The 27624-nt window shown below is 42.4% G+C and overlaps 1 protein-coding gene across 3 annotated transcripts in view; it reads left to right on the top strand.

Moving 5' to 3' along the window:
• The window catches only part of LOC122557414 (mastermind-like protein 2), a 495777-nt gene that overhangs the window by 455370 nt on the left and 12783 nt on the right, over window positions 1-27624 (top strand). For all 3 annotated transcript variants that reach the window (XM_087991876.1, XM_087991875.1, XM_087991877.1), the window contains exons 3-4: window positions 21907-22020; window positions 27068-27176. In XM_087991876.1, the coding sequence (XP_087848002.1) occupies window positions 21907-22020; window positions 27068-27176 (223 nt within the window). The remainder of the gene's footprint in view (window positions 1-21906; window positions 22021-27067; window positions 27177-27624) is intronic.

Genomic DNA, 27624 nt, shown 5'->3' with positions numbered 1-27624 from the left:
CTTACAGAACACCAAAGGTGTTCTGCACCTCAAAAACATTAATTTGCTTTTGAATAGGCTGTTGCCCAGCTTCACCAGAATGATGCTGAGGTTTCAGAGTATTAATTTACCAGGGCATATTGCATAAACCTTGTTTGCATTAATATGAAGACAAAGTACTTGGTTTGCACTTCCTTGTGTCGAGAAGATTGAAGGTCATCCAGTGTGTTTAAAACATTGAAAGGATTTGATTGGGTAGAAAGAGGGAAACTACTTTTCTACTGTGAGGAGATCAAGAATAAGAACTGAGGGTGGGGAGTTGGGGGGGGGGGGGGGGGGGGTGTCACAATGTGGAAATTTGAGCCAAGCTATTTCTGAGTAAAATCAGGAAATATTTCTCCACACAAAAAGCACAAGAAAGCTAGAATTCTCTCACTGAAGAACTGTGTTCAATGAAAACTTTAAAATCTCAGGACTGAGAGTGATAGATTTTTCTTGGGTAAGTTGAACAAAGGGACAAGGTACCGTCAAACTAAGAGTTCATTGAATGAAGAAGCAGGCTGAAAGGGTTAAATGGCCTCCTCCTATTCCTATATGGGAAGGGTGTAAATGTGACTGTTGGCTGGGACAGGGCTTTTCAGGGCAATGATAACTCCCCTTCCTCCTCCAAAATGAGCGGTCTATTGATGACTGATGTCCCAGTCGATGAACTTGTTTGAACATCTGTCAGCCAGCACCCTGAGAGTAGTCACTGCCTGCTGAGGGGAGAGAAGCAGGATAAACTATGCCACATTCAAACAAGGTATAAGTATATATTGTCCTTTTTGGTTTGCACTGTGCAATATTACAAGACTAACACAGTTTAATATCAAAGAAAGACAAACTTGCTTTGATATGGTGCTTTTTTATAATGTCTCAGAGCACTTAACAGTCACTTTGCACACAGCAAGGCTCCACATACAGCATGATGGTCATGAGCAGATAATCCGGTCCTTGTGACATGACTTGATGGGATTCATTCTGTAGTCAGGACATCACAAAGAAACTCTGCTGCTGAGCTTGGAAACCTCCAGCAGCGTGGTGCTGGTGCACTGCCCTGTGAGCCCAGAGTGTAATTTCAACTCCAAAGCCTTTTGACCCTGAGCCAGGAGTGCTATCCACTGAGTCACAGAGTATACAATTCACCAGGACTTTCCTTCCTGCATACTTGTATTCTTGTCGCTTCCGTGAACTTCCAGTGTTGATGGCCTTTGCAGTGGTTGGTTGATTAACTGACTCGAATCTATTGGTGCTGTGAACTCAGACAAATCTGATTACATCTGTCTCAAGGTACATTGCTCCACAACTATGTTTGCAATATTAAAATATCATAAAAATTGCACTTAAAACCATGTGGATTTTCATAATATTTTTACGTAGGTACGTTTGCTGTTCGTATAATGATTAGGGGACACAAAATTGAGGTTTGGAAAGGATGTTTGATGGAAATGTGAAGAAATTCTTTTTTTACGCAGTAAATAGTAATGAGCTGGAACTTGCTGAGCAGGAGAGTGATGGAAACAGAGACAGATCAGTGTTTTCAAAAGAAAACTGGATGGACACTTGAAGGAGATGAACTTGCAAAATGCTACAGGGATAGAGTGGGAAATGGGAATGATTGGATTGCCATATGGAGAGCCAGCATAGACTTGATGGATCAAATGGCCTTGTTCAGTGTGTTTTTCTGAGTCTTGTACAGTAGACACTTGTTGTTTCAACCTTGTTCAGGCTGTGTTATCAATAGTAGCTCAGGTAATAAATATAGAGGGCAACATCATTAAGAATTGTTTGAGTAATGCATTCAATGGAATGACAGAAGCAAAGGCCTTGAATTTGTTTTTGTGAGCTGCCTGTATTTTAAAATTAAGTTATAACAATCAAAACTATATAAACCTGACTATGGACACTACACCTACATTAGAAGCCTAAGTGCTCTACGTCCAAGGGTTGGAAAGGTTAAGAGGAAGGCTTTACAATTTGAAGGAAAGCAACAAAGTAATGTTTGAATATCAAGAAGTTATTTTAAAATGAAAAGTTTGAAATTTTCAAGCAACTTATATATTTTTTTCTTCTCTGGCAGGACATTGCAGAGCTTTGCAAAATATTTAGAAGCTAAACTGCAAAAAATAGACCAAAGGAATTATTTTAATGTTGAATTTGATAAGGAACACACATCGAGCACTAAATGCCTTTCTGTCTTCATGTTTAAAATCAAGGTCCAACCAATTAATTCAATTATGTTTTTTAAATCTGGTGATACTTCTTCTGCAAGAGACGAAACTTTTTTCTGGCTTCTTTTTGACACCTATTGCAAGTTCACTTGGCACCCCACTCCACAATGACACTTTGTGTCCCCACCCCCAATCAATAACAACTGTTCTCTTCCCTGCCCCCAGTCTCAAAGAGAAGAGATTTTGTACACACCATGCCAGTCCCAGAAAACTGCCAGCCATTTTCCTTTCTAGCCATGTCCCTGGGGAAAAGATATCTATAGCTAATCATGTGACCTTAATGAGAAGCATGAAGAAAATGCTGCATTATTAATATTTAAGACATCCTTAATTCTATAGTCTTGCAATCTGAATTTTGGCTCTCTGACCCATCTCCCCCCTTTCCCCATTCCCTCTATTCATATAAATCAACTTGTGTATAAAATATTATTTACTGTACATGGCTGCAGCTGGTTCAAAAAAAAAATTGTGCGCAGTTTGCAATTTCTGCATGACAGAATATTGAGGTGGTTGGAAGTATATGCTAATCATGACTATAAGCCTTGTTTTCTGACCCATAGCTAACACTTTGAGTCACATGAATCTGCAGATGATTCCTGAATTTGAAAAAAGGCAAATTTTCAATTAGCAATTGTATTTAATCTAGATATCTTGTGCAGTTTTTCTTAAATATTTCAGCCTGCTAAAATGAAAAGTACCATTGGTGATAAGCATAGGCGACTAAGTTATAGTGGAGAGTAGGTGGGTGGGGTGTGTGGTTTGAGGGGGAAGAAATATCTTTTTTGAAAGCTGAAGCATGTTGGGATTTGCCAACCATGGACAAAGCAGCATTTTGTTTCCTTGCTCAGTGACGACTTTATTTCCCAAGGACAAACCAAAGGCTGTTGAAATGAGGTTGCAGATGGCCACCGATCGCAACGCTGAGCAGTAATAAAGTCAAGGGGATGGAGGAAATTGAACACTTGGGGCAGCAGGACTTTAGTCAAAATAAAGTGTGTGGGCTGAGGAAAAAAAAGTGAAGGATTAATTAAGCAGCCTCCTGTGCATTTTGTTTGGTTTGCCTCTACTCGCTGAGGTATTGTTTCTGAGGATGCTCTCGGTGTACCAGGAGAGTTAAATGGTTGCTGGAGTCAAACAAAATGGAATGATCACAGAGCCAACGACAAACTCGGGCACCGTAGGCAAATGTACGTGCTGGCACATGTCCCCACCTTTTTAACTTTAAATGTGATGACTAGGCCTGAATATGATTCAGAGAGAACTTGCCATTTTATCAGATGGAGCCTTTTGAAGTCGCTTGCTATCAGCCAATTTTCATTGCTTAGCTTTGATGGAACAACTGTCTCCTCTTAAGCCTGCATTTTCTAGTTTGTAAAAAATTTCCTCTGGGGGATAGCCTTTTTCTGTCTTCCCTTATGGATGGCTTGATGAACAGCAGTGCTTCCATGTGATTTATATGACATTGTATAAAGCAAAGGAAAATAAAATCAAACTCCTGCTCATCCATTGCTTAATGTTTTCTAACTCAGCAACATAAATTGTTCATTTTAGAAAATTATCCAGCTGATTTCTAGAATGATCTTCTGCATTCTTAACGAAATGCCTCTCCCAAAAAGATAATGGGGAGTGAGAATAAGTAGGGATCTGTTGAAAATAATACTTTATAGTCAGAAAACTTGGAATGATGTCAGAAGCTGCTGGGTTACTGTGAGCAGGTTAAACATTCAGGTGAACTCAGTACTGATTCAGCGTCCCTGATTCTGTGCTGGCAATGCACTGCCCCGTAGTCTTAATTTGTTCTGGTATATCCTGCCAGTGTCCCCGCTAGAGTGAAGCCACCAGTTGTGAGTGATTGGCAAGTTAACACCGCTCCCTAAGTCATCTTGTGCATAATAATTGGAGGTAGAATGCATTACTAATGAGCAAAATACTTGTTACCACACAGGCCTGCTCTGGGCTTTTCAATGCATTTGCGAAGCAGGCTGCTTTTCCTGCTTTGTTACAGACTCCATCGATAAACTTGTCAGCCAGGTGTGGCTGTAAGAGTCAATGATTCCCTTCAAAGAGCGGCTTGGCTTTGTTGTACAAGTGTGTACTTATCAGTGCCACAGGGGCAGAGGAGCAGAATGCACTTAAAAGGACTCGTTCAGTACAGTGTGCCAGTGGATCAGTTACTGCTATCAAAAAAAATCCTTGTGATGGACAGCTCTCGTGACATGTACAGTAATTTGAGACTTGATCATTTCTTTGTGCATTAGTACTTCAAAAGGGGTGCATACGAAAACAAACTCTGAAGCCAGCCTGGATTAGCATTCAGATATATTACTCTGCCAGGACTGACTGTATCAGCACTGTAACTGATTACCCAGTGCCATATCCTTTTGTATTACACATTGCTTTATACGCTGTTTAGAACTGCACTAACATCCAACAATAACTGAATGCTAAATCATATTTTAACGTCTAGAGTGGGGAATTTGTTCTGTTTACTTCTCACTGCAAACCATTTATAAAATGAATGTGCATTAGTGATATCATGTTCTTATCATTCTTACCAATACAACTAAATTCAACCTGGTGGTCTGCCACCTCCCAAACAAAACCTATTCAAGTCCCCAAGACCCTAAAACAAACATTCTATTTTAGGAAACAACTAACTCTAAAAAATATAGTAAGTAACATTTCCACACACTTTCAATTAAATTCTAACAGTGGATTTGTTCTCTAAATTTCATGCCAGCATATTAATCAAGTTCCAACGCTGGATCAGTTTTGTAGAAAAACACACCAACTCTGTAACTGTTTCCTCCTCAACAGAATATTACATAAAAAACTGCAGATGCTAAAAATCTTAAGCAAATACTGAAAATGCTGGAGAAACTCAGCACATCTGGCAACATCTGGGAAGAAAGCGGAGTTAACATTTCAGTCCAGTGACTCTTCTGCAGAACGGAGTATTACATGTTACTTCAAGTGAGGAATTTGGGGAGTTGAAATCAAATAATCACAGTTAACAGCTAACACTTATTTTCATGGAATTAATTCTCTTAAAGGGTCTTGAATCTGTGGAATTTCACTACCCCAGTTATCAGTCGATGTTGGGACATTGAGTGAATTTAAGAAATAAATAACTTTTTAATTATCAATGGGTTGTACGGTTATGCAGAGTGGGCAGGAAAGTGGAGTTTAGGTCGAGATGAGATCAGCCATGATTGTATCAAATAGGGGAGCAAGTTTGAACTGCCTACTTCTCCAAGTTCTTAGGTTCTTTTGTTTTGTACATTGGTCACATGCTGAAACTGCACCATTCAATCCAGCCACTAGTCAACTATGATTAATGTTTGTATTGCTGCAAATAACACCTTTGTAGATAAACCATCTCACTGATGTTTAGGCATTTACTTACTCTGCTGTTGATATCAGTGGCAAACTGTGTCATAAGGGATTTATATTGGCAAATTACAATTTTAAATTGTCTTCAAAGTGAAGTTTGTACTAAATTGCCTTAAGTATGTATTTAGTACATATCAAGTACTTTGAAGCAGTTCAGTGGACATCAAGAATTATTTGACCAGATCTCTGTCCTACTCAGACTGTGCTGTATGTCCTCTGCTGGATGAGTATAATTTTCCTTTGATTAAATATTGGGAAGGCTGAAGCTAATATCTTCAGTTCCCACCACAGACTCTGCTCCCTTGCTGATTGTTTTCCATTTCTGTCCCTGGCAACTGCCTGCAACTGAGCCAGACTGTTCACAGCCGCTCATGTATTTTCCCAGAGACACTTGTTTCCACCTCTGCAACATCACCCACATGCCTACACATTTCTCCCCATTCTTTTATTGTTGAAACTCCCAACCACACTTTTCCTATCTCCAGACTTGTGTAGTCCAATGCATTCCTGGCTGGATTCCCACATTCTATCCTCTGAAAACATGATGTTATTCCAAACTTCTAGGAGAAAGTGAGGACTGCAGATTCTGGAGATCAGAGTCTAGAGTGGAGTGTTGGAAAAGCACAGCAGGTCAGGCATCATCCGAGGAACAGGAGAATCGACGTTTCAGGCAAGAGCCCTTCATCAGGAATTCCAAACTTCTGCTGCCCATATCCTGACAAATACTGTTCACACATGGCCGCTGTTCACACTGGCTCACACTGCTTCATGGTTAGGCAACATCTCAACCTCTTGATTCTCTTATCCTCTTTTCAATCCCTCTTTATCTCTAATCGTACCAGCCTTGTAACCCTCCTCGATTTTGCAGTCTTCTAATTTTGTCATTTTGGACATCCCCACTTTATTAATGGAACAAAAATAGAAATTGTTGGAGAAACTCGGCAGGTCTGGCAGCATCTGTGGAGAGAAAATGAAATTAACGTTTTGGGTCTGGTGTTACTCTTCATGTACTCTGTTTTTGTTTCAGATCTCTTCCATTCTTAGTTTTATTTTAGTGTTTTAACTCGACTCTTCTAGGTTTGCCCATCTTAAAGGAGTTTTTTTTTTAGATTACAATACAGCATGGAAACAGGCCCTTTGGCCCAACAAGTCCACACCGAAGCGTAACCCACCCATGCCCCTACATTTACCCTTTACCTAACACTACGGGCAATTTAGCATAGCCAATTCACCTGACCTGCACATCTTTGGACTGTGGGAGGAAACCGGAGCACCCGGAGGAAACCCACGCAGACACAGGGAGAACGTGCAAACTCCACACAGTCAGTCGCCTGAGGCGGGAATTGAACCCGGGTCTCAGGCGCTGTGAGGCCCCCTGCTCCTCTCTCCAACAAGAATTCCATTCTAACCCCTTCTTGTTCACCATCGTTACTTTCATTTTCTCTCCCAGTATTTGATAAAGTCTTTGCCAAAACTCGCTAGCACAGCCACGTCTCTGTTCTTTGGTGACTGCCTCCGGCTTAGACACACCCAACATGGATTCCGACTGAAGTTTCATCTTTTGTGTTTTGAATTCACCTGGGATCACAGGTACCTCTGTGATAAACAATGCTCCTCAGACAGCTAGTCTTGCTGCATCCTGAGATTCACTCTCACTACCATGTGTCACCATATGCACATTCTTAACCAGCATCTCCTCACAATGGCTCAGGGCTGCATTGCTGCTTAGTTCAACTTCACCCTCTGGTTCATTTAACATGCCACCTCTTCATGTGTTGTGATGAAGAGTCAACAGACTTGAATCATTAACTGCTTTCTCCCCATAGATGTTGCCAGACCTGCTGAGTTTCTCCAGCAATTTCTATTTTTGTTTGATTTCCAGCATCTGCACTTTGTTGTTTTACTTCAATTATTGGAGATGGTGCCTTCAGATGTCAAAGCCCTAAGCCTCTGGAATACCTTCCCAAACTTGGAATCATAGAATCTCTACAATATAAAAGCTGGCCATTGAGCACATCAAGTCCACACTGACCTCTGAAAAGCATCCCATCTAGTCCACACTCCCCCACTCTATCCTTGTAACCCTGTATTTCCCATGGTTAATCCACCTAGCCTGTACATCCTGGATACTGTGGGCAACTTAGTATGGCCGATCCACTAATGTGCACATCTTTGGACTGTGGGAGGAAACCCATGCAGAAATGTGAGAATGTGCAAACTCCACACAGACAGTCGCTCAAGGGCAGAATCAAATCTGGATTCCCGGCGCTGTGAGGCAGCAGTACTAACCACTGAGTCACTTTGCCGTCTCTCTGCTTCTCATTCCTTCTGTAAGATGCTCTTTAAAATTTTGAAGTAATGCAAACACCTAATTGGCAGACATCAACTACCTACAATAGGATTGGATCAGGAAATCTGCTCGAATGAAGATTGCAGTGAATGCAACTTTGAATGTGAAAAATTTATGGAGCATGGTGATAGATTTTGGAGGTCAGAGAGGTTCTCTTTGCCTTGTGCTGGGCTGATATATAGGGATTACCTATAGACTCATGGAGTCATACAGGACGAAAACTGGTCCTTTGGCCCAACCTGTCCATGCTGACCGGGTTTCCTGAACTAGTCCCACTTGCCTGTGTTCAGCCCATATCCCTCTAAACCTTTCCTATCCATGTACCTGTCCAAATATCTTTTAAGTGAAATTATACTTGCCTCTATTACTACTCTGGTGTGGTTTGATTCCTAGGATTTGCCATGGCTGGATTGGGACAGGGAAGTTGATGGTGTTTTGATAAGGTCATTGGACTGGTATTGCAGTACTCCAGGCCATTGTTCTGGGGACAAAAGGCAGAAACTGCTGGCGAAACTGAGCAGATCTGGCAGCATCTGTGGGAGGAAAACAGGCTAAGGTTTTGAGTCCAGTGACACACTTCATCAGGTCTGTCAGTTTCGCCAGCAATTTCTGTTTTTGTCTCTAATCTCCCAGCACCCACAGTTCTTTATTTCAGTCTTCTGGGCACCTGGGTACAAACCCCACCATGTGAATTCTGCAGATTTAAGAGCTAACCATTGGTTGGCACTGTAAGCATTGTTGTAAAGACTCATCTGGTTCACTAATGTTGTTTTGGGAATGGAATATATGGAATTCTTTTATTTGGCATATGTACTTCATTGCAGGAGTGCAGTGAAAAGCTTTTACGATATCTGCTTTATGGCAACATAGTCATAAAGATATACAGCATGGAAACAGACCCTTCGGTCCAACTTGTCCATGCCAACCAGGTATCCTAAATTAATCTAGTCCCATTTGCCAGCACTTGGCCCATATCTCTCTAAACCCTTCCTATTCATGTACCCATCCAGCTGTCTTTTAAATGTTGTAATTGTACCAGCCTCCGCCACCTCCTCTCGCAAGTCATTCCATACATACACCACCCTTTGTGTGAAAATGTTGGCCGTTAGGTCCCTTTTAAATCTCTCCCCTCTCATACAAGTAGTTAGGTACAATTCTTAGATACAGCAGACGAATAAAAGTAGTTACATTACTTTACAGAGTTGAAAAATAAGTTAAAAATAGGACATCATTAAAGGTTGACATTAAAGTATGGTAGGAAATTTCAAGTAGGCATTACATTACAACAGCACAGTCCAGGGCCTGCACATGTGTTCTGACCACCCGCGCCAGACCCCAGTCCAACAGCTGTCCTTGCTCCGCTCCAAGCCCCAATCTGCTCCAAACTGGCACTCAGCTGCTCCCAGGTAAGTTCCAGGGCTGCCCTCACCTGGTCTGGCGCACATGTGACTCCAGACCCACTTCAGTATGGCTGTTGCGGGCAATTAAGGATGGGCAATAAATACCAGCCTAGCCAGTGATAGCCACATCCCATGAATTAATGGAACAAATTCTGAGATGTTTTGGAGGTACTTGGTCATTTATAGGATACAATTGATTACTATATAGACAAAAGAGGGTAATTTATCAAAGAAACAGCGGTAATTCATTGGAAGTATGACTTTAAAAGAAAGGAGGAGCTAAGTGCAGTTCACCATATTTGATAAGGGCTGTGCTGTCTGAGACTTCCAGATGAGCTTCCTCCTTGAGGCCACCTGAAGGTGATATTTGAACCATTCACACTGTTAAGATTTAGCTCCGTGACCTGCCTAAACATCTGCAAATGACCCTGTGCCAGATTTTATTTACAGTATTCCTGTGAAGCACTTCAAGATGTTTTCTGAATTTACAGGCACTATATAAATGCAAATTTTGTTGTGCTAGCAAGGTGACATTTATGTAATAATCCTTAATCATATTTGAGATTGTACTTGTTTGACTCAGTTCCTGAGACTACCTGTTGTGGAGTTTTCTATTCCTACCCCTTGTTTTGATTGCTGGGGCAGGCAGGATTTGGCAGGTAAATGTTTATAACACGCATTCTCCTTTGAAGAAAACTCTTTCTAACTTCCACTTTCTCAGGTTTATTTTATGAATTTCACAGTAAACTTGATGTTGGTAATGCAACGGACACAGCGACTTTATTTTAATGACAGTGATCTTCACAGGAGAGGCTATTATTCCAGTTCTCTCCTTCCATGCAATCATGTCTTGTTATGTGAAAAATGCTCAAAGTCATTTTAGACTAACAACCGATTGACTGAAAGGTGGTTTATTGGATCAGTTTGTTTGAGAGAGGAGAAAGAAAAGCATTCTTTGTATTTGTTCACAAGCAAACATATGAGCTTTCTCCTGTTAAGCTGTCCATATTCCTCATTTACTCTTTTAGTCAGATCGTCTTTCCCATTTTTTTTACAGCACCGACTTTTTTCTTTTCCCTCCTTTGTTCTAATCTGCTCTTTGTCTCAGAGCTATCCAACAATTCCCCAGCAGTGGCCACAGGCTGCTGTAGTCTGCCATTATTGATCAATATAATGAAGCATGTGCTGCAATGATCTGCATTATATCACTGTCAAGCAACGGTAAAGCTGTACTGCACTTGCAAATGTGTTAAATAATACAGTGCACACCAGAACTGCTTTAAGTACAGAGCAGGAGAAGGTGGAAAGGATTCGGTTATACTATTTTTCATAGTCCATTATTAATGCCTATTCACTCTGTCCCTCTGTGTCTGTCTCTCTAGTTTTTTTCAGTCCCACTGCGGGCAAACCCTGAATTAATGGATGAACCACAATATGATTAGCAGGGTGTAATGTGGTCTGATTTATGGAAATTGATCATAGAAATATGATTAATTACAATGTGAAATATCTTGTACTGAGCCTCCTCTAGTCATGGATTTTTTTAAAAAATCATTCATAGAATGTAGATATCAGCCAGCATTTATTGCCCATCCCTAATTGCCCTTGAACTGACTGGCTTCCTAGGCCATTTCAGAGGGCAGTTTAGAGTCAACCACGCTACATATAGGCCAGACCAGGTGAGGATGGCAGATTTCCTTCTCTGAAGGAAGTTAATGAGCCAGATGGATTTTTATAACAATTAACTATGGTTACTGCTGGGATAGCTTTTAATTTCAAATTCCTCTTTAATAAACAAATTTAAATTCCACCTTCTGCCATGTTGGGATTCAACTTCATATCAATATTGGAACTCTAATGCAATAATATTACCATTATAATGACATTACCTTCTCCCCATGGATATCGATATATATGGAGCTGTATTAAATGAGGTCGAGACACAATATTGTCCATCAGAATATACCAATTAAAGGCAACTGGTGTTTGAAAGATGCAGGTGTATTAGCTTTTCACTGTGCATTTAAAGCATACTGGGTACTCCTGGAAGCTTTGTTGGAGGTTTTGAACATAGCTTTCTCGTCAGCAAGAAACTAACTGGGAAATTTCCAAGAAGAGAGGATTATTTCATTCACGAACTATTTCATGTATCTGACTCTCTAGCCATCCATTAAAACTTGTCATTCAGATTAAACACTGCTTCTATCGGAACACTTCTGAAGGACACAGTTTAGACACCAGCTCCCACTAGTGGCAAATCTGTTTAACTGCAGAGAAATGAGGGATTAACACACATTGTCCTATTTTTCTGTTGTTTCTTGCAATCCTTCTCCCCCAAGAGAAATTAAACACTGAAATAAAAGGTTTTTTTGGCTATTAGTTTGATTGTATTCTAGAGCTGGGTGCAAATCAAACCTGGGAATCAGACATGAAAGAATAATTAAGTAAAACAGAAGTTGCTGGAAAAACTCAGCAAATCTGGCAGCATCTGTGGGCAGAAATAGCTGTAAGTCTCGAGTCTGGTGATTCTTCTTCAGAACCGGACTCAAATTGTTAACTCTGCTTTCTCCCCACTAATGCTGCCAGTCCTGCTGAGTTTTTCCAGCAATTTCTACTTTTATTTCAGATCTCCAGCATCTACAGTATTTTATTTTATCAAAGGATCATTACTCCAGTTAGCCTGAGATGCTAAATCCATGAGAAATTTGGTATGATTTGAAACTATTTCAAATTGACATTTTTTTAAAAAAGCAGATGCACAGTTTTGCTTCTGTAAGCACGTGTCTGGAAGACATACAGTGGACTGGATAGTAAGGTTAGATCACATTGGATCCAGAGGAGCTAGCCAATTGATACAAAATTGGCTTGAAGTTAGGATTCAGAACAGTGGTAGAGGGTTGTTTCTCACACTGGAGGCCTATGACCAGTGGCATGCCGCATGGTTCGGTGCTGGATCCAATGCTTTTCTTCATTTATATAAATTATTTGAATATTAATAAAGGAGGCATGGTTAGTAACTTTATTGATGACTCCAAAATAGGTGATGTGGTTGCCACTGAAGAAGATTATCTCCGAGTACAATGGCCCATCTGATAAGGGTTCCATTGGACTGAGGAGCGGCAGATGGAGTTTAATTTAGATAAATAAATGTATTTCATTTTGGTAAGGTAAATCGGGGCTTAATGCTTGGGGCCTGGGGAGTATTGCTGAACAAAGAGACCTAGGAGTGTAGATGATGATTAGTTTGTTGAAGATAGAGTCACAGGTAGATGGTGAAGAAAGAGTTGGGCGAGCTTGCCTTGACTGGTTAGACATTGAGCATAGGAGTTGGGATGTTATGTTGCAACTGTACAGAGCATTGGTGAAGCCACTTTTGGAAGACTGTGCACAATTCTGGTCATCCTTCCTGTTGTGAAAGTTGAGCGGGTACAGAAAAGATTTACAAGGATGTTGGTAGGACTGAAGGTTTGAGCTATAGGGAGAGACTATTTCCCTGGAGCTTTGGAGTGACCTTCTAGAGTTTATAAAATTATGAGGGGCATGGATTGGGTGAGTAGCCGTGGTCTTTCTTCCTAGAATGGGGGAGTCCAAAACTAGAAGACAGGTTTTAAGATGAGAGGGGAAAGATTTAAAAAGGACCCTAGGGGTAACTTTTTCACATGTAGGGTGGTGTGTGTATGGAATGAGCTGCCAGAGGAAATGGTGGAGGTGGGTACAATTACAATGTTTAAAAGGCATCTGGATGGGTACATGAATAGGAGGGTTCAGAGGGTAATGGGCCAAATGCTGGCAAATGGATCTAGATTAGTTTAGAATATCTGGTTGGCATAAACAAGTCGGACCGAAGGGTCTCTTTCTGTGCTGTATGACAGTGAGTCTGAGTCATTAGATGTAAAAAGATGATCTAAAAGGAAACAGTACTGTTTTTAGCTCAGTGTTGTTTGCCTGCTGTCTTTGAATTCAGGATACTGTTGTTCCTGTACATGTCATATCTGCTGCCAGTAAAGGTGGTAGAAACAGACTGATTATTAACTTTGAAAAGGGAATTGGATAAATTCAGCAGGACTGTGAGAAGTTGAAGAAGTGAATGTAAGTAATTAGAACACAATTTCAAAGCGCCAACACAGGTGGATGATCACCTTCTGTACAGTATGAATATCCACAAGATTCCTGAATGGCAGGGCAAGGAGTTTGCATTTTTATTCTCCTTTCTACGTCTCTGTTATAAAGTACAGTGAGTCTCCCGAAGGCTTTGATTTGCTGTTTGCCTCAGTGATGGAAATGTGACCACGACACTTTGACAACACAGCAACAACAGTCAGAGACTGATTGATGGTGGCCCAGAAACCAGAGCTAGGTTTAAAAAGAATCTGTCTGATCAATAATGCAAGCTCTATTTTCTCCTGTGATCTTTCATTATTGGTGTTCACATCAATCACCAGTGTAGTGGAATTTGCCAAGCTCAACATATCCTCTTCATAGATGTTGAAGAAAAACACAATTTAACATGTTTCTAAGCCTAAGAACTTTGCACAATGGGAAACCATAAATTATTTGAAAATCCTTTGGTGCTTAAATTAAGTCTTACTAGACCATAATCCTGCTTTCTTGTTAGATGGAGACAACTGGTGGTGGTTTAACCTGTGGGCCACTATACATCCAGTAAGGGAAGAGGTTGAGAAGGAAAGTCCTTCACTGTAACCTCAGCTACTGTTGGAATCAAACATGTGCTTTTGGTATCTCACACTAACCTGCCTTTCCTTCAGTGTTGCTGGGTCAAAATCCTGGAACTTGTTTCTTATATCCCAAGGGCTGCAATGGTTCAAGAAGACAGCTCATTACCACCTTCTCGAGGACAGTTAGGGATATATCGGCAGTAAATGAGCCTGGCCATTGAAGCCCACATTCCATTAATAAATGGAAAAAAACTTACTTGTCCTTCAGTGTGGTAATGGCCATGGATTTGGGAGGTACTACCAAGTTAATAACACGAAAGTAGATCATCTTCAGGTTATTACATTGTTGTTTGTGAGAGAGTGCTATGTGTAAATTTCCTACAGCAGAAACTACATAGCCAAAGAACTTCATTTGCTGTCAAGTGCTAATAGATGTCCTATGGTCATGCAAGGCACTGTAGAATTGAGTGTTATTTGGTTCTGCAGCTGTCTAAAATTGATCTTGTTCTTACTCTTTTTTTTTAATTTCGATCATTGATTGCATCTACCCTCTGCTCAGGACAATACATTAAAGCAAATGGTAACATCCTATATTACTGGTTCCGAAATGATTTGAACCTTGAGCAATGTGCCTCAATTGGTTGTTTCTCTGCTTTTTCATCACCACCCTAATGCTGCTACAAAAACTGAGGTTTTGCCATACAATGGCCCGACTTGGAAGAGCAGCACAGCCACTTGCTGAGCATTTCCCAAGCAAGAAACTGTCTCCCTTAAGGTTTGGGAGGAAGATGATCTAACCTCCCCTGCTGATGTTTCTTCTTTTTAAAAGCATGATTGGGAGTTGGAATCTTGGAATAGAAAGCTTTGAAGAAGAAAGATGATGTCAAAATGGAAGGTTCCTTGGTTCACAAAATCATTACAGCACAGAAGGAGGCCATTTAGCCCATTGTCCTTTTGCTGACTTCGAACATTTCACTTCACGCCATTCTAATGCCTTCTCAGCATGCCCCTGCACGGTGGCTCAGTGGTTAACACTGCTGCCCCACTGCGCCAGGGGCACTGTTTCGATTTTGACTTCAGATGACTATCTGTGTGGAGTTTGCACATTCTCCCGTGTCTGTGTGGGTTTCCTCCAGTTTCCTCCCACAGTCTGAAGATGTGCAGGTTAGGTGAATTGGCCAAGCTAAATTGCCCATAGTGTTCAAGGATGTGTAGGCTAGGTGCATTAGTCAGGGAAAATGTAGACTAATAGGCTAGGGAAATGAGTCTGGGTGAGGGGATATTCTTTGGAGGGTTGGTGTGGACTTGTTGGGCTAAATAGCCTGCTTCTACACTGTAGGGATTCTATGAATTCTATGAATTATTCCTTTTCAAATAACAACCAAAATCCTATTTGAACGGATCAATTGAATCAACCTCCATGACACTCATGGGTAGAACAGTCTATGCCCTAACTCATGTAAAGTCACTATGGACTTACAGGACTGTAGGGCTGCTTTCTCATTAGAGAGATTCAGAAAGAGATAACTGGTTTAATGTGAGGGTCACCACGTCTCAGGTGAGGTTGAGAACCCAGGCCCATCATGGTAACCTCAGCTAGGACAGGAATATGGGGAGGTAACAACCTAGTGGTATTATCGCAAGACTATTAATCCAGAGACTCAGGCAATATTTTGGGGGACATGGGTTTAAAGCCTGCCATAGCAGGTGGTGGAATTTGAATTTGATAAAAATCTGGAATTAAGAATCTCATGATGACTACAAACCCATTGTTGGTTTTTGGAAAAACCCACCTGGTTCACTAATGTCCTTTTAAGGAAGGAAACAGCCATCCTTACCTGATTTGGCCTATAAGTGACTCCAGAGCCACAGCAAGCTTTTGTTTGACTCTTACATGTCCTCTGTACAGTTAGGGATGGGGATAAATGCTGGACTAGCTAGTGTCACCCTCATCTTGTGAATAAAACAAAATTAAATTCAGTGTAAACCAGCCACCTAGCTAACTGAGCTAAGTAACCACCAGAGCCTTGCCACCTGCTGCATGAACAGTTTTTCCTCATAACCCTTTTGCTTCATTAAATCTGTACCCTCTTATTTTTAAAGTTTCATGCTTGGCAATATTTCCTCCCAAACTACTCTGTCCAGACTCCTTATGATTTTAAACACTTCTTAAAAATCTTCTCTCAGTCGCCTCCTCTTCAATGAAAGCAGTCTGAACTTCTCCAAATTATCCTCATCCTGGAACCATTAAGGAAATTAATTTATGAAGATAAAGTGTTATGAAGATCTTTGAGGATAGTTTTTTTCTCGATTTCCCGAAAATGTGGAGAGCAATTCACAATGTAAACCTGTGCAAAAGTTACAAAGAATTGGTTCCCAAATATATAACAGTACAGAACTGATTTAAATCTGAACAGTTTCAAATAGAAGTGTGAATTCATAGGTCATGGTGTTTGCCCCAGTGTCAGTTCATGGGTCATGGTGTTTGCCCCAGTGTCGGTTCACGGGTCATGGTGTTTGCCCCAGTGTCGGTTTATTGGTCATGGTGTTTGCCCCAGTGTCGGTTCATGGGTCATGGTGTTTGCCCCAGTGTCGGTTCATGGGTCATGGTGTTTGCCCCAGTGTCAGTTCATGGGTCATGGTGTTTGCCCCAGTGTCAGTTCATGGGTCATGGTGTTTGCCCCAGTGTAGGTTCACGGGTCATGGTGTTTGCCCCAGTGTCGGTTCATGGGTCATGGTGTTTGCCCCAGTGTACGTTCATGGGTCATGGTATTTACCCCATTATAGGTTCACTGGTCATGGTGTTTGCTCCAGTGTAGGTTCATGGGTCATGGTATTTACCCTATTATAGGTTCACGGGTCATGGTATCTGCCCCAGTGTAGTTTCATGGGTCATGGTGTTTGCCCCAGTGTCAGTTCATGGGTCATGGTGTTTGCCCCAGTGTCGATTCACGGGTCATGGTGTTTGCCCCAGTATAGCTTCACGGGTCATGGTGTTTGCCCCAGTGTAGGTTCACGTGTTATGGTGTTAGCCCCAGTGTCAGTTCGTGGGTCATGGTGTTTGCCCCACTGTAGGTTCACGGGTCATGGTGTTTACCCTGGTGTCGGTTCACAGGTCATGGTGTTTACCCCAGTGTAGTTTCACGGGTCTTGGTGTTTGCCCCAGTGTGAGTTCATGGGTCGTGATGTTTGCCCCAGTGTAGGTTCACGTGTCATGGTGTTTGCCCCAGTGTAGGTTCACGGGTCATGGTATCTGCCCCAGTGTAGGTTCACAAGTCATGGTGTGTGCCCCAGTGTAGGTTCACGGGTCATGGTGTTTGACCCAGTGTAGGTTCACGGGTCATGGTACCTGCCCCAAGTGTCAATTCATAGGTCATGGTGTTTGACCCAGTGTAGGTTCACGGGTCATGGTATCTGCTCCGGTGTAGGTTCACAAGTCATGGTGTGTGCCCCAGTGTAGGTTCATGGATCATGGTGTTTGCCCCAGTGTAGGTTCATGGGTCATGGTGTTTGCCTCAGTGTAGGTTCACGGGTCATGGTATCTGCCCCGGTGTAGGTTCATGGGTCGTGGTGTTTGCCCCAGTGTAGGTTCACGGGTCATGGTCTCTGCCTCAGTGTCGATTCATGGGTTGTGGTGTTTGACCCAGTGTAGGTTCACGGGTCATGGTATCTGCCCCAAGTGTCAATTCATGAGTCATGGTGTTTGACCCAGTGTAGGTTCATGGGTCATGGTATCTGCCCCGGTGTAGGTTCACAAGTCATGGTGTGTGCCCCAGTGTAGGTTCAGGGTCATGATGTTTGCCCCAGTGTAGGTTCACGGGTCATGGTATCTGTCCCGGTGTAGGTTCATGGGTCATGGTGTTTGCCCCAGTGTAGGTTCACGGGTCATGGTATCTGCCCCGGTGTAGGTTCATGGGTCGTGGTGTTTGACCCAGTGTAGGTTCATGTGTCATGGTATCTGCCCCGGTGTAGGTTCATGGGTCATGGTGTGTGCCCCACTATCAGTTTATGGGCCATGGTGTTTACCCCAGTGTCAGTTCATGGGTCATGGTGTTTGCCCCAGTGTCAGTTCATGGGTCATGGTGTTTGCCCCAGTGTCAGTTCATGGGTCATGGTGTTTGCCCCAGTGTAGGTTCACGGTTCATGGTGTTTGCCCCAGTGTAGGTTCATGGGTCGTGGTGTTTGACCCAGTGTAGGTTCATTGGTCATGGTATCTGCCCCGGTGTAGGTTCATGGGTCGTGGTGTTTGACCCAGTGTAGGTTCATGGGTCATGGTATCTGCCCCGGTGTAGGTTCACAAGTCATGGTGTATGCCCCACTATCAGTTCATGGGCCATGGTGTTTACCCCAGTGTCAGTTCATGGGTCATGGTGTTTGCCCCAGTGTAGGTTCACGGTTCATGGTGTTTGCCCCAGTGTAGGTTCATGGGTCGTGGTGTTTGACCCAGTGTAGGTTCATTGGTCATGGTATCTGCCCCGGTGTAGGTTCATGGGTCGTGGTGTTTGACCCAGTGTAGGTTCATGGGTCATGGTATCTGCCCCGGTGTAGGTTCACAAGTCATGGTGTATGCCCCACTATCAGTTCATGGGCCATGGTGTTTACCCCAGTGTCAGTTCATGGGTCATGGTGTTTGCCCCAGTGTCAGTTCATGGGTCATGGTGTTTGCCCTGGTGTAGGTTCACGGGTCATGGTGTTTGCCCCAGTGTAGGTTCATGGGTCATGGTGTTTGATCCAGTGTCAATTCACGGGTTTGCCCCGGTGTAGCTTCACGGGTCATGGTGTTTGCCCCAGTGTCGGTTCATGGATCATGGTATTTGCCCCAGTGTCAGTTCATGCGTCATGGTGTTTACCCCAGTGTAGGTTCACGGGTCATGGTGTTTGCCCCAGTGTAGGTTCACGGGTCATGGTGTTTGCCCCAGTGTAGGTTCACGGGTCATGGTGTTTGCCCCAGTGTAGGTTCATGGGTCATGGTGTTTGCCCCAGTGTAGGTTCATGGGTCATGGTGGTTGCCCCAGTCTAGGTTCATGGGCCATGGTGGTTGCCCTGGTGTCAGTTCACAGGTCAAGGTATTTGCCCCAGTGTCGATTCACGAGTCATGGTGTTTACCCCGGTGTCGGTTCATGGGTCATGGTGTTTACCCCAGTGTAGGTTCATGGGTCATGGTGTTTGCCTAAGTGTAAGATCACAGTGTTTGCCCCCGTGTGGGTTGACAAATTGTGATGATTGCCACGACTGAGATCTGTAGTCCGTGTGTAACTGAGGAGGAATGCCCCGTCAATACTTTTGCTTCTGAAATATACAAATGCCATTGTAAGGCAAACTGAAAGTACTTGGCTGCTCAGCTGGAGAGAGAGATAGAGTTATCAGAATTATGGGAAGTCAGAAACAGCACCTGTTTTTATGGTGAAAGAGGAAAGTTGGGGAGGTGCAGAGAAGAACAGGCAGGAAGTTCTGAGACAGGGTAGGAGACAGGAGAGATGACATGACATTTGCAGTGGTTGTATATGGGAGTGGGCAATGGTAAAAATGCCATCAGTTGTTTTTGGAAAAGCATGATTTTTTTTATTACGTGCTTTGAAATTTGAAATGAAGAGTGAACACAGTTTGGATCACTGGCAAGTGGCAAAGTTTTAATTTGGGCCATGATATTAGGAGCTTTCTTCCCTCTGCCCTTAATGGAAAACCCCCTGTGAACCAGATTTATTTCAGTAGCATGCTGGTAAAGTTGAAATCTTCCTGTACCTTATCATAGCGGTTCCTTTACACATTGTGCTGAGCTTAAAACATTTCCTGTTGATTCCTTCCAAAGGCTGCATTTCCCAGTAAGTTTAATTTTCCAATTTTATCTCATGTCTTGAGATACCAAAACTCACGTGAACTCTTTTCATCCCAAAACGGTACTGATTTAAATTTCGTTTCCATAAAGAAAATGTGACTGCACATGACCAGTAGATATCATACTCAAGTAAATTGTAGACAGAATCACAGAACTGTTCGGGTGCAGAAGGAACCATTCAGTCCATCGTGCACTGCATTGGTTCTCATCTTAACTTAGTGCCACATCAGCTTTTCCCTGTATCCCTGTACACAATCTTTAAATAATCATGTAATGCTGTTGAATACCTCGATTGGACCTGCCTCCTCTTCCAATTTCAGATCCCAACCACTTACTGTGTTAAAGTGGTTTTTCCCTTGCCTCGCACTTGCTTCCTTTGCAAAACACTTTAAAGTTGTCCCCTCAGGTTCTGTCTGTTTATAAATGTGAACACTTTCTCCCTAGCCACTCTGCCCAGCTCCCTTGCGATGTGGAGGGGTAGGGTGGGGGTGTGGATTTTGAACTAAAAACCAAAACTGCTGGAGAAACTCAGCAAGTCAGGCAGTTTCTGTGGAATAAGAGACAAAGTTACATCTCAAGTTTGATATGATTCTTCAGAACTAAGGAGAGATAATAATGAGACTACCTTCCTTCAGTACTGGATGAAAACCATTCATCCCATCTCCATTTTAATAAATGTTCATGGAGACTGATTTGAAAAAATATTTTGCAGTACTTTGCTGCTAGCCTCTTGTGCTTTTCAAAGCCGTGTTGATTTTTTTCTACTTTATACTAGAGGGACTGGAAGCTGATACAATTACAACATTAAAAGACATCTGGATGGGTATACAATGAGGAAGGGTTAAGAGAGATATCAGCCAAATGCTGGCAAATGAGACAGGATTAATTTTGGATATCAGGTCAGCATGGACGAGTTGGATAAAAGGGTCTGTTTCCATGCTCTATGACTCCATGATTCTGTAGTTTTGTTTCTGTATTTTTCTACCTTGTACCCTAAGATTTTGTACCTAGGTACATTGTACCTAAGATGACATCAGGAATGGTGACTTTGTGCACTTTTCACTATTCTCTTGTACTTCTATACTTGAATACACGTGGCCATAAAATCTAAATCTGTTAATACCTCATGACTCCTTATTGAGAGGAGCTAGTGATTTCCATCACAGGACTAACTTTGCAAGAGGTTTTCCAACTTACTGTGCACAAAATGCAGAGTTCACAAGTTCCTTGCAGAATCCAGTGGACTGAATCTGACCATACCCAAGGGAGGAAGAGCAGTAACATCATAGGAAACCTGATCTGTTGGTACCCCGACACTGCTACCGACATCTTTCCCTGTCCATAAAAAAGGCAAGAACGAGCAGGCATAAACTTAAACTTATATGCAAACCAAACAAGGGTGATGTGAGAAAAAACTTTCTCACTCTGTACATAGTTAGAGTATGGAGTGCCTACCGGAAATGTGATGAGGTCATGTTCAATTGAGGCATTTAAGAGGGCATTGGATAGAAATGGTGTACAGGGATATGAGAAAAGCCAGTAGATTGACACTAGGTAATGATGCTTGTTTAAAGAGTGGTGCAGGCACGATGGGCTGAATAGCCACCTTCTGCACTGCAATAATTTGGCAATTATATGTACCATCATGGCCAGAATCTTCCAAATAGCAAAGTTTCCCATTGTTTTTTAATTTTAAAGAAAAGGCCATTAATTGTCTGGTTAAGGGCCTCAATGGGGGCAGCAGCAGGTGAGCTGCTCTAGGTTTTGTCTATCCCACTGTGTCATTGTGGTGAGGTGGTTAGACAGGAGAAGGCTGAATATTGTATCCTCCCCTTGTCTCTTGCCTGTGAATTCTTCAGTCTGAACCACCTGATTAACTGCAGCTTATTGATCAGGGGAAGCATCAGTTTAACAACAGACTGGATTGTTAAAGAGTCTCACTAATAATTAAAGGCTTATGTAATTTTTTTTAGAAAATTACCTTTCTTCTTCTTCAATATAGGATCCTAATCCTGGTAACAATTACATAAAAGCCACACCACATGCCTTCCTGAAGCAGCAACTTCTGAAAAAACAGCAGCATAATTTCCTCCAACAGCAGCTCATGGCAGACCAGGTAGGTGCCTCTGTTTTTGAAGCACATTTGAAATGTACTCTTGGGGCTTCATTTTCCAATAGAGAAGATTCAATACCTCATTGACTGCACTGGTGTGCAAAGTCATTGCCTTACCAAAACAGTTTGCAGCTTTATATGCAACAGGAACATACTGCTATCCCCAAAAAGGAAATGTAAAATGAAAATAGAAACAGTGGAAAATGACCAGCAAAGTCAGGCAGCAATTGTGAGGAAAAAGAGAATCAATGTTAACTTTCAGGTTGCTGAACTATTGTAGTTAAAACTTAAAACATCTATAAGTCCAAGCATCACTCATAACTTTATTCGTTTAAGGCAGACAGGTGTTGTATTTCTAACTGGGCGAATGAATTCTTGTTTCATTTAGAAATTTGTACTCCTATCCCAAGTCCCCTTTCCTCACTTCTTCCAAGGCAAAATCTTGCCAAATATTCTTGGTGGCATGACCCTTTGGTTAGGTATTTGGACTGGATGGATTGGTTACTATTTATGGTGATGGCTAGACAGCAGATCATCTTTGATAGAGTCATTGATATATACAGCATGGAAAAACACCCTTCAGTCCAACTTATCCATGCTGACCAGATACCCTAAATTAATCTAGTCCCATCTGCCAGCATTTGGGCACATGTCCCTCTTAAACCCTTCCCTTTCATGTACCCATCCCGATGCCTTTTAAATGTTGTCATTGTACCAGTCTACAGCAGCACGGTGGCTCAGTGGTTAGCACTGCTGCCTCACAGTTCAATTCCAGCCTTAGGTGATAGTCTGTGTGAAATTTGCACATTCTCCCCGTGTCTGCGTGGGTTTCCCATGGTTGCTCTGGTTTCCTCCCACATTCCAAAAGATGTGCAGATCAGGTAAATTGGCCATGGTAAATTGCCCATCGTGTTATGTGCATTAGTCAGGGGGAAATGAGTCTGGGTGGGCTACTCTTCGGCGGGTCGGTGTGAACTTGTTGGGCCAAAGGGCCTGTTTCCACACTGTAGGGAATCTAATCTAATCTACTTCCTCTGGCAGTTCAATCCATACATGCACCACCCTCTGCATGAAAGTCCTTGTTAGACTTTATCCTAAAGTCTTAAATTATAGAATGAAAGAACTGAATGTATAGTTTGGAGAAAGTGAGAACTGCAGATGCTGGAGTACCAGAGTTGAAAAATGTGGTGCTGGAAAATTACAGCAGGCCTGGCAGCATCCGAGAAGCAAGAGAATCGACGTTTCGGGCATAAGCCCTTCTTCAGGAATTCCGAAACGTCGATTCTGAATGTATAGTTTGCCAAATTAGTTGCTCGATCAGTAAAATAGGATCTTTCACAATTTCCTGAGCAAAACAATGAACTGGAAAGTCTCCCACTATCTGAAAGTTTGCACTTTAGAGCATTGATTTCTGCTCTATAAGGGAATGGATGGATTCTGAGGACAATGCTGCTACAAGTTGCAAATCATACTGTGTTCTTGACATGGTTCACAGCCTTTCAGCAGCTACAAACTGACAGATTTGAGACACTCGTCCTTCACATTGTTTGGTCAGCTCATGTTTTTGAGAAGCACAAGCTCTAAGCTTTTACTAATGGGATTCCGTTGAGGCAGCAATAAATAACTTGGAGTCATTTCTGGGAGTGGAATTTAGAAATTCTGCCCTGCCATCAATCAAGACTTTCACAATCCTTGGAAACCTTCAGACAGTTAGCTTTTTATTTAATCTGCCTAAACACTTGCAAAATGTACTATTGTGAGTATCAGATTCCAGCTTTGTTTGGGTACCTGAAGCAAAATACTGCAGATGCTGGAGATCTGAATGAAAAACAAAGTACAGGAGAAACTGAACAGGTCTAGCAGCATCTGCAGAGAGAGAGTTAACATTTAGAATCCAATTTGAGTGGCCTGATGAAGAGTTATACGGGATTTTACATTAACTCTGTTTCTCACTCCACCGATGCAGCCAGACATATTGAATTTATGCAGCACTTTCTGTTGTTATTTCTTGCTAGGGTATCGTTTGTTGACTTTCTGACACAACAGGTCAGTGGAAAGCAACTGCCTGGCTCTTGAAACCAGGTGTCCATAAGATGCTGCCAGAGGGTAAGGGGTATGTTCCCTAGCACAAGGTACATGCCACGAGTGAGAAGTGTCAGGTATAGACAGGATAGATCAAGAGAATCCTTAGAAGAGTATAAAGAAAGTAGGAGTATACTTAAGAGGGAAATCAGGAGAGCAAAACGGGGACATGAGATAGCTTTGGCAAATAGAATTAAGGAGAATCCAAAGGGTTTTTACAAATATATTAAGGACAAAAGGGTAACTAGGGAGAGAATAGGGCCCCTCAAAGATCAGCAAGGCAGCCTTTGTGTGGAGCCACAGAAAATGAGGGAGATACTATATGAATATTTTGCATCAGTATTTACTGTGGAAAAGGATATGGAAGGTATAGGCTGTAGGGAAATAGATGGTGACATCTTGTAAAATGTTCAGATTACAGAGGAGGAAGTGCTGGATGTCTTGAAACAGATAAAGGTAGGTAAATCCCCAGGATCTGATCAGGTGTACCCGAGAATTCTGTGGGAAGCTAGAGAAGTGATTGCTGGGTCTCTTGCTGAGATATTTGTATCATCGATAGTCACAGGTGAGGTGCCGGAAGACTGGAGTTCGGCAAACGTGGTGCCACTGTTTAAGAAGGGCGGTAAAGTCAAGCCAGCGAACTATAGACCAGTGAGCCTGACCTCGGTGGTGGGCAAGTTGTTGGAGAGAATCCTGAGGGACAGGATGTACATGTATTTGGAAAGGCAAGGACTGATTCGGGATAGTCAACATGGCTTCGTGCGTGGGAAATCATGTCTCACAAACTTGATTGAGTTTTTTGAAGAAGTAACAAAGAAGATTGATGAGGGCAGACCAGTAGATGTCATCTATATGGACTTCAGTAAGGCATTCGACAAGGTTCCCCATGGGAGACTGATTAGCAAGGTTAGATCTCATGTAATACAGGGAGAACTCGCCATTAGGATACAGAATTGGCTCAAAGGTAGAAGACAGAGGGTGGTGCCGGTGGAGGTTTGTTTTTCAGACTGGAGGCCTGTGACCAGTGGGGTGCCACAAGGATCGGTGCTGGGTCCTCTACTTTTTGTCATTTACCTAAATGATTTGGATGCGAGCATAAGAGGCACAGTTTGTAAGTTTGCAGATGACACCAAAAATGGAGGTGTAGTGGACAGCGAAGAAGGTTACCTCAGATTACAACAGGATCTGGACCAGATGGGCCAATGGCTGGGAAGTGGCAGATGGAGTTTAATTCAGATAAATGCGAGGTGCTGCATTTTGGGAAAGCAAATCTTAGCAGGACTTATGCACTTAATGGTAAGGTCCTAGGGAGTGTTACTGAACAAAGAGACCTTGGAGTGCAGATTCATAGCTCCCTGAAAGTGGAGTGGCAGGTAGATAGGATAGTGAAGAAGGCGTTTGGTATGCTTTCCTTTATTGGTCAGAATATTGAGTACAGGAGTTGGAAGGTCATGTTGCGGCTGTACAGGACATTGATTAGGCCACTGTTGGAATATTGCTTGCAATTCTGGTCTCCTTCCTAACGGAAAGATGTTGTGAAACTCGAAAGAGTTCAGAAAAGATTTACAAGGATGTTACTAGGGTTGGAGGGTCTGAGCTACAGGGAGAGGCTGAACAGGCTGGGGCCGTTTTCCCTGGAGCGTCGGAGGCTGAGTGGTGACCTTATAGAGGTTTACAAAATTATGAGGGGCATGGATAGGATAAATAGACAGTCTTTTTCCTGGGGTCGGGGAATCCAGAACTAGAGGGCATAGGTTTAGTGTGAGAGGGGAAAGATATAAAAGAGACCTAAGGGGCAACGTTTTCACATAGAGGGTGGTATGTGTATGGAATGAGCTGCCAGAGGAAGTGGTGGAGGCTGGTACAATTGCAACATTTAAGAGGCATTTGGATGGGTGTATGAATAGGAAGGGTTTGGAGGGATATGGGCCGGGTGCTGGCAGGTGGGACTAGATTGGGTTGGGATATCTGTTTGGCATGGACAGGTTGGACCGAAGGTTCTGTTTCCATGCTTTACATCTCTATGACTCTATGACCCCTAGAAGGCGATGGCAGAAAAGGATGAAAGTTCTGACAGTTCCAAGTATAGTTCCAGAATTATTCCCCCTGTGCTGTTCTAAACTATTTAAATAAACAAAAAAAACCTCTGGCCCTTTCTGCTGTTACTGAAGTTTTGTCTATTGGGAACCCACCGCTGCCTTCCCAAGACTCTAAGTTGGTATAACACATGTTACGTGTAGAACATGACTCAATCAGTCAGGACTTGCTCAGTACTGTATTGAAGCTCCATTTTTCCATAGAAGTTCAGTGCTCTGACTGAAATCAGGTCCCTTGCTGACTGAACTTTTTCATTTAACTGTTTCTTTAGTCAGTCATGCCATTGTCTTGCTTTCACAGTAACAGGGGCAAAGAGACATATCCCAAGTTAACCACAGTCAGAAGCAGAATTGAACCCATAATGATGGCATTATTTGGGACCATACACTAGCCAGCTAGCCAACTGAGTTAGCCAGTCACCCTACATTGCCTTGTTGCCCTCGATATTATGTACTCAATTCCTGGAGTTGGAGGCACATTTCTGGCTCGAGGGGGAAATTGCTGCAATTGAGCTCAGCTGACATTACATGGATTATTTTTGGTGACTTTTTTTTGTGACTAAGTTACAAGGGAAGCGATTGTGTGCAATATTACATTACAATATATGGCAGCAGAGACATTTGTATTGAGTGTTGTTGTTTTTATGCTTTTACTGTCCTTGTCTTCTGTGCGCATACATGTGCTCGGAATGAAATACTCAGGAAAGAGCCAGTATGTGAAAATTTAAGTGCCTAACTTGTGAGGGGCTGAAATATCCAGGTTAAGGTGGCAAGGTTAGTTCTTATTTAACTGAAGTTTTGCCTTCTGTTTCATTTGTCTGCAGTTTTAGGATGTACTTGAAGGGACATTACACCTTCCATTTGTTTTTCAGGAGAAGCAAAGACAACACGATCAAATAAATGGCCACATGATCAGAGTGTCCCCTGAATATAAAGAGCAGAGAAGTGCATTTGGAGTTCAGCAATTAAATCAGTTCCAAGGTAAGATCAGTATTGAGCTGCACAGTTTTTTTTTAAAAGTGAGGATATCAGTGAGTACTTTATTCAGCATTCATCCCTGGTATGCTGGTTAATTCAGAGGGAAACAGAGCTCTTTAAACTGGACTAGTCTGCCTGATGGTATAGTCAAGATTTAAAGTGACCCATTCCCCACCTGACCAGAAAAATCTCCCATTTCCCTGATATTCATTTTTAATTTCTTGCAGTGTATGCCCCTCCCTTCATACAGCACCCAACAATGCCACTTGTTTTCCTGTCCAAGTTCTAGAAAGTCTACACTCTGAAAAGTTGCATATCAACACCGAGCCGCAGCAAGCAGCCGGTGGCGAAGACATAGGTTAGAAAGGTGGGGGTAAAATTCATGATTGTGGTCATGTAAACTCCTGATGCCAAACAAACTCATTGTCCCATTGAAATTAAACTGTAATCA

The sequence above is a fragment of the Chiloscyllium plagiosum genome, unplaced genomic scaffold, assembly GCF_037043375.1.
Source record: "Chiloscyllium plagiosum isolate Xiang-an unplaced genomic scaffold, Cpla_swu_hap1 HiC_scaffold_11, whole genome shotgun sequence".
NCBI lineage: Eukaryota > Metazoa > Chordata > Chondrichthyes > Orectolobiformes > Hemiscylliidae > Chiloscyllium > Chiloscyllium plagiosum.
The sequence above is the reverse complement of the archived record's forward strand: the minus strand, read 5'-3'. Positions and strand labels throughout refer to the sequence as shown.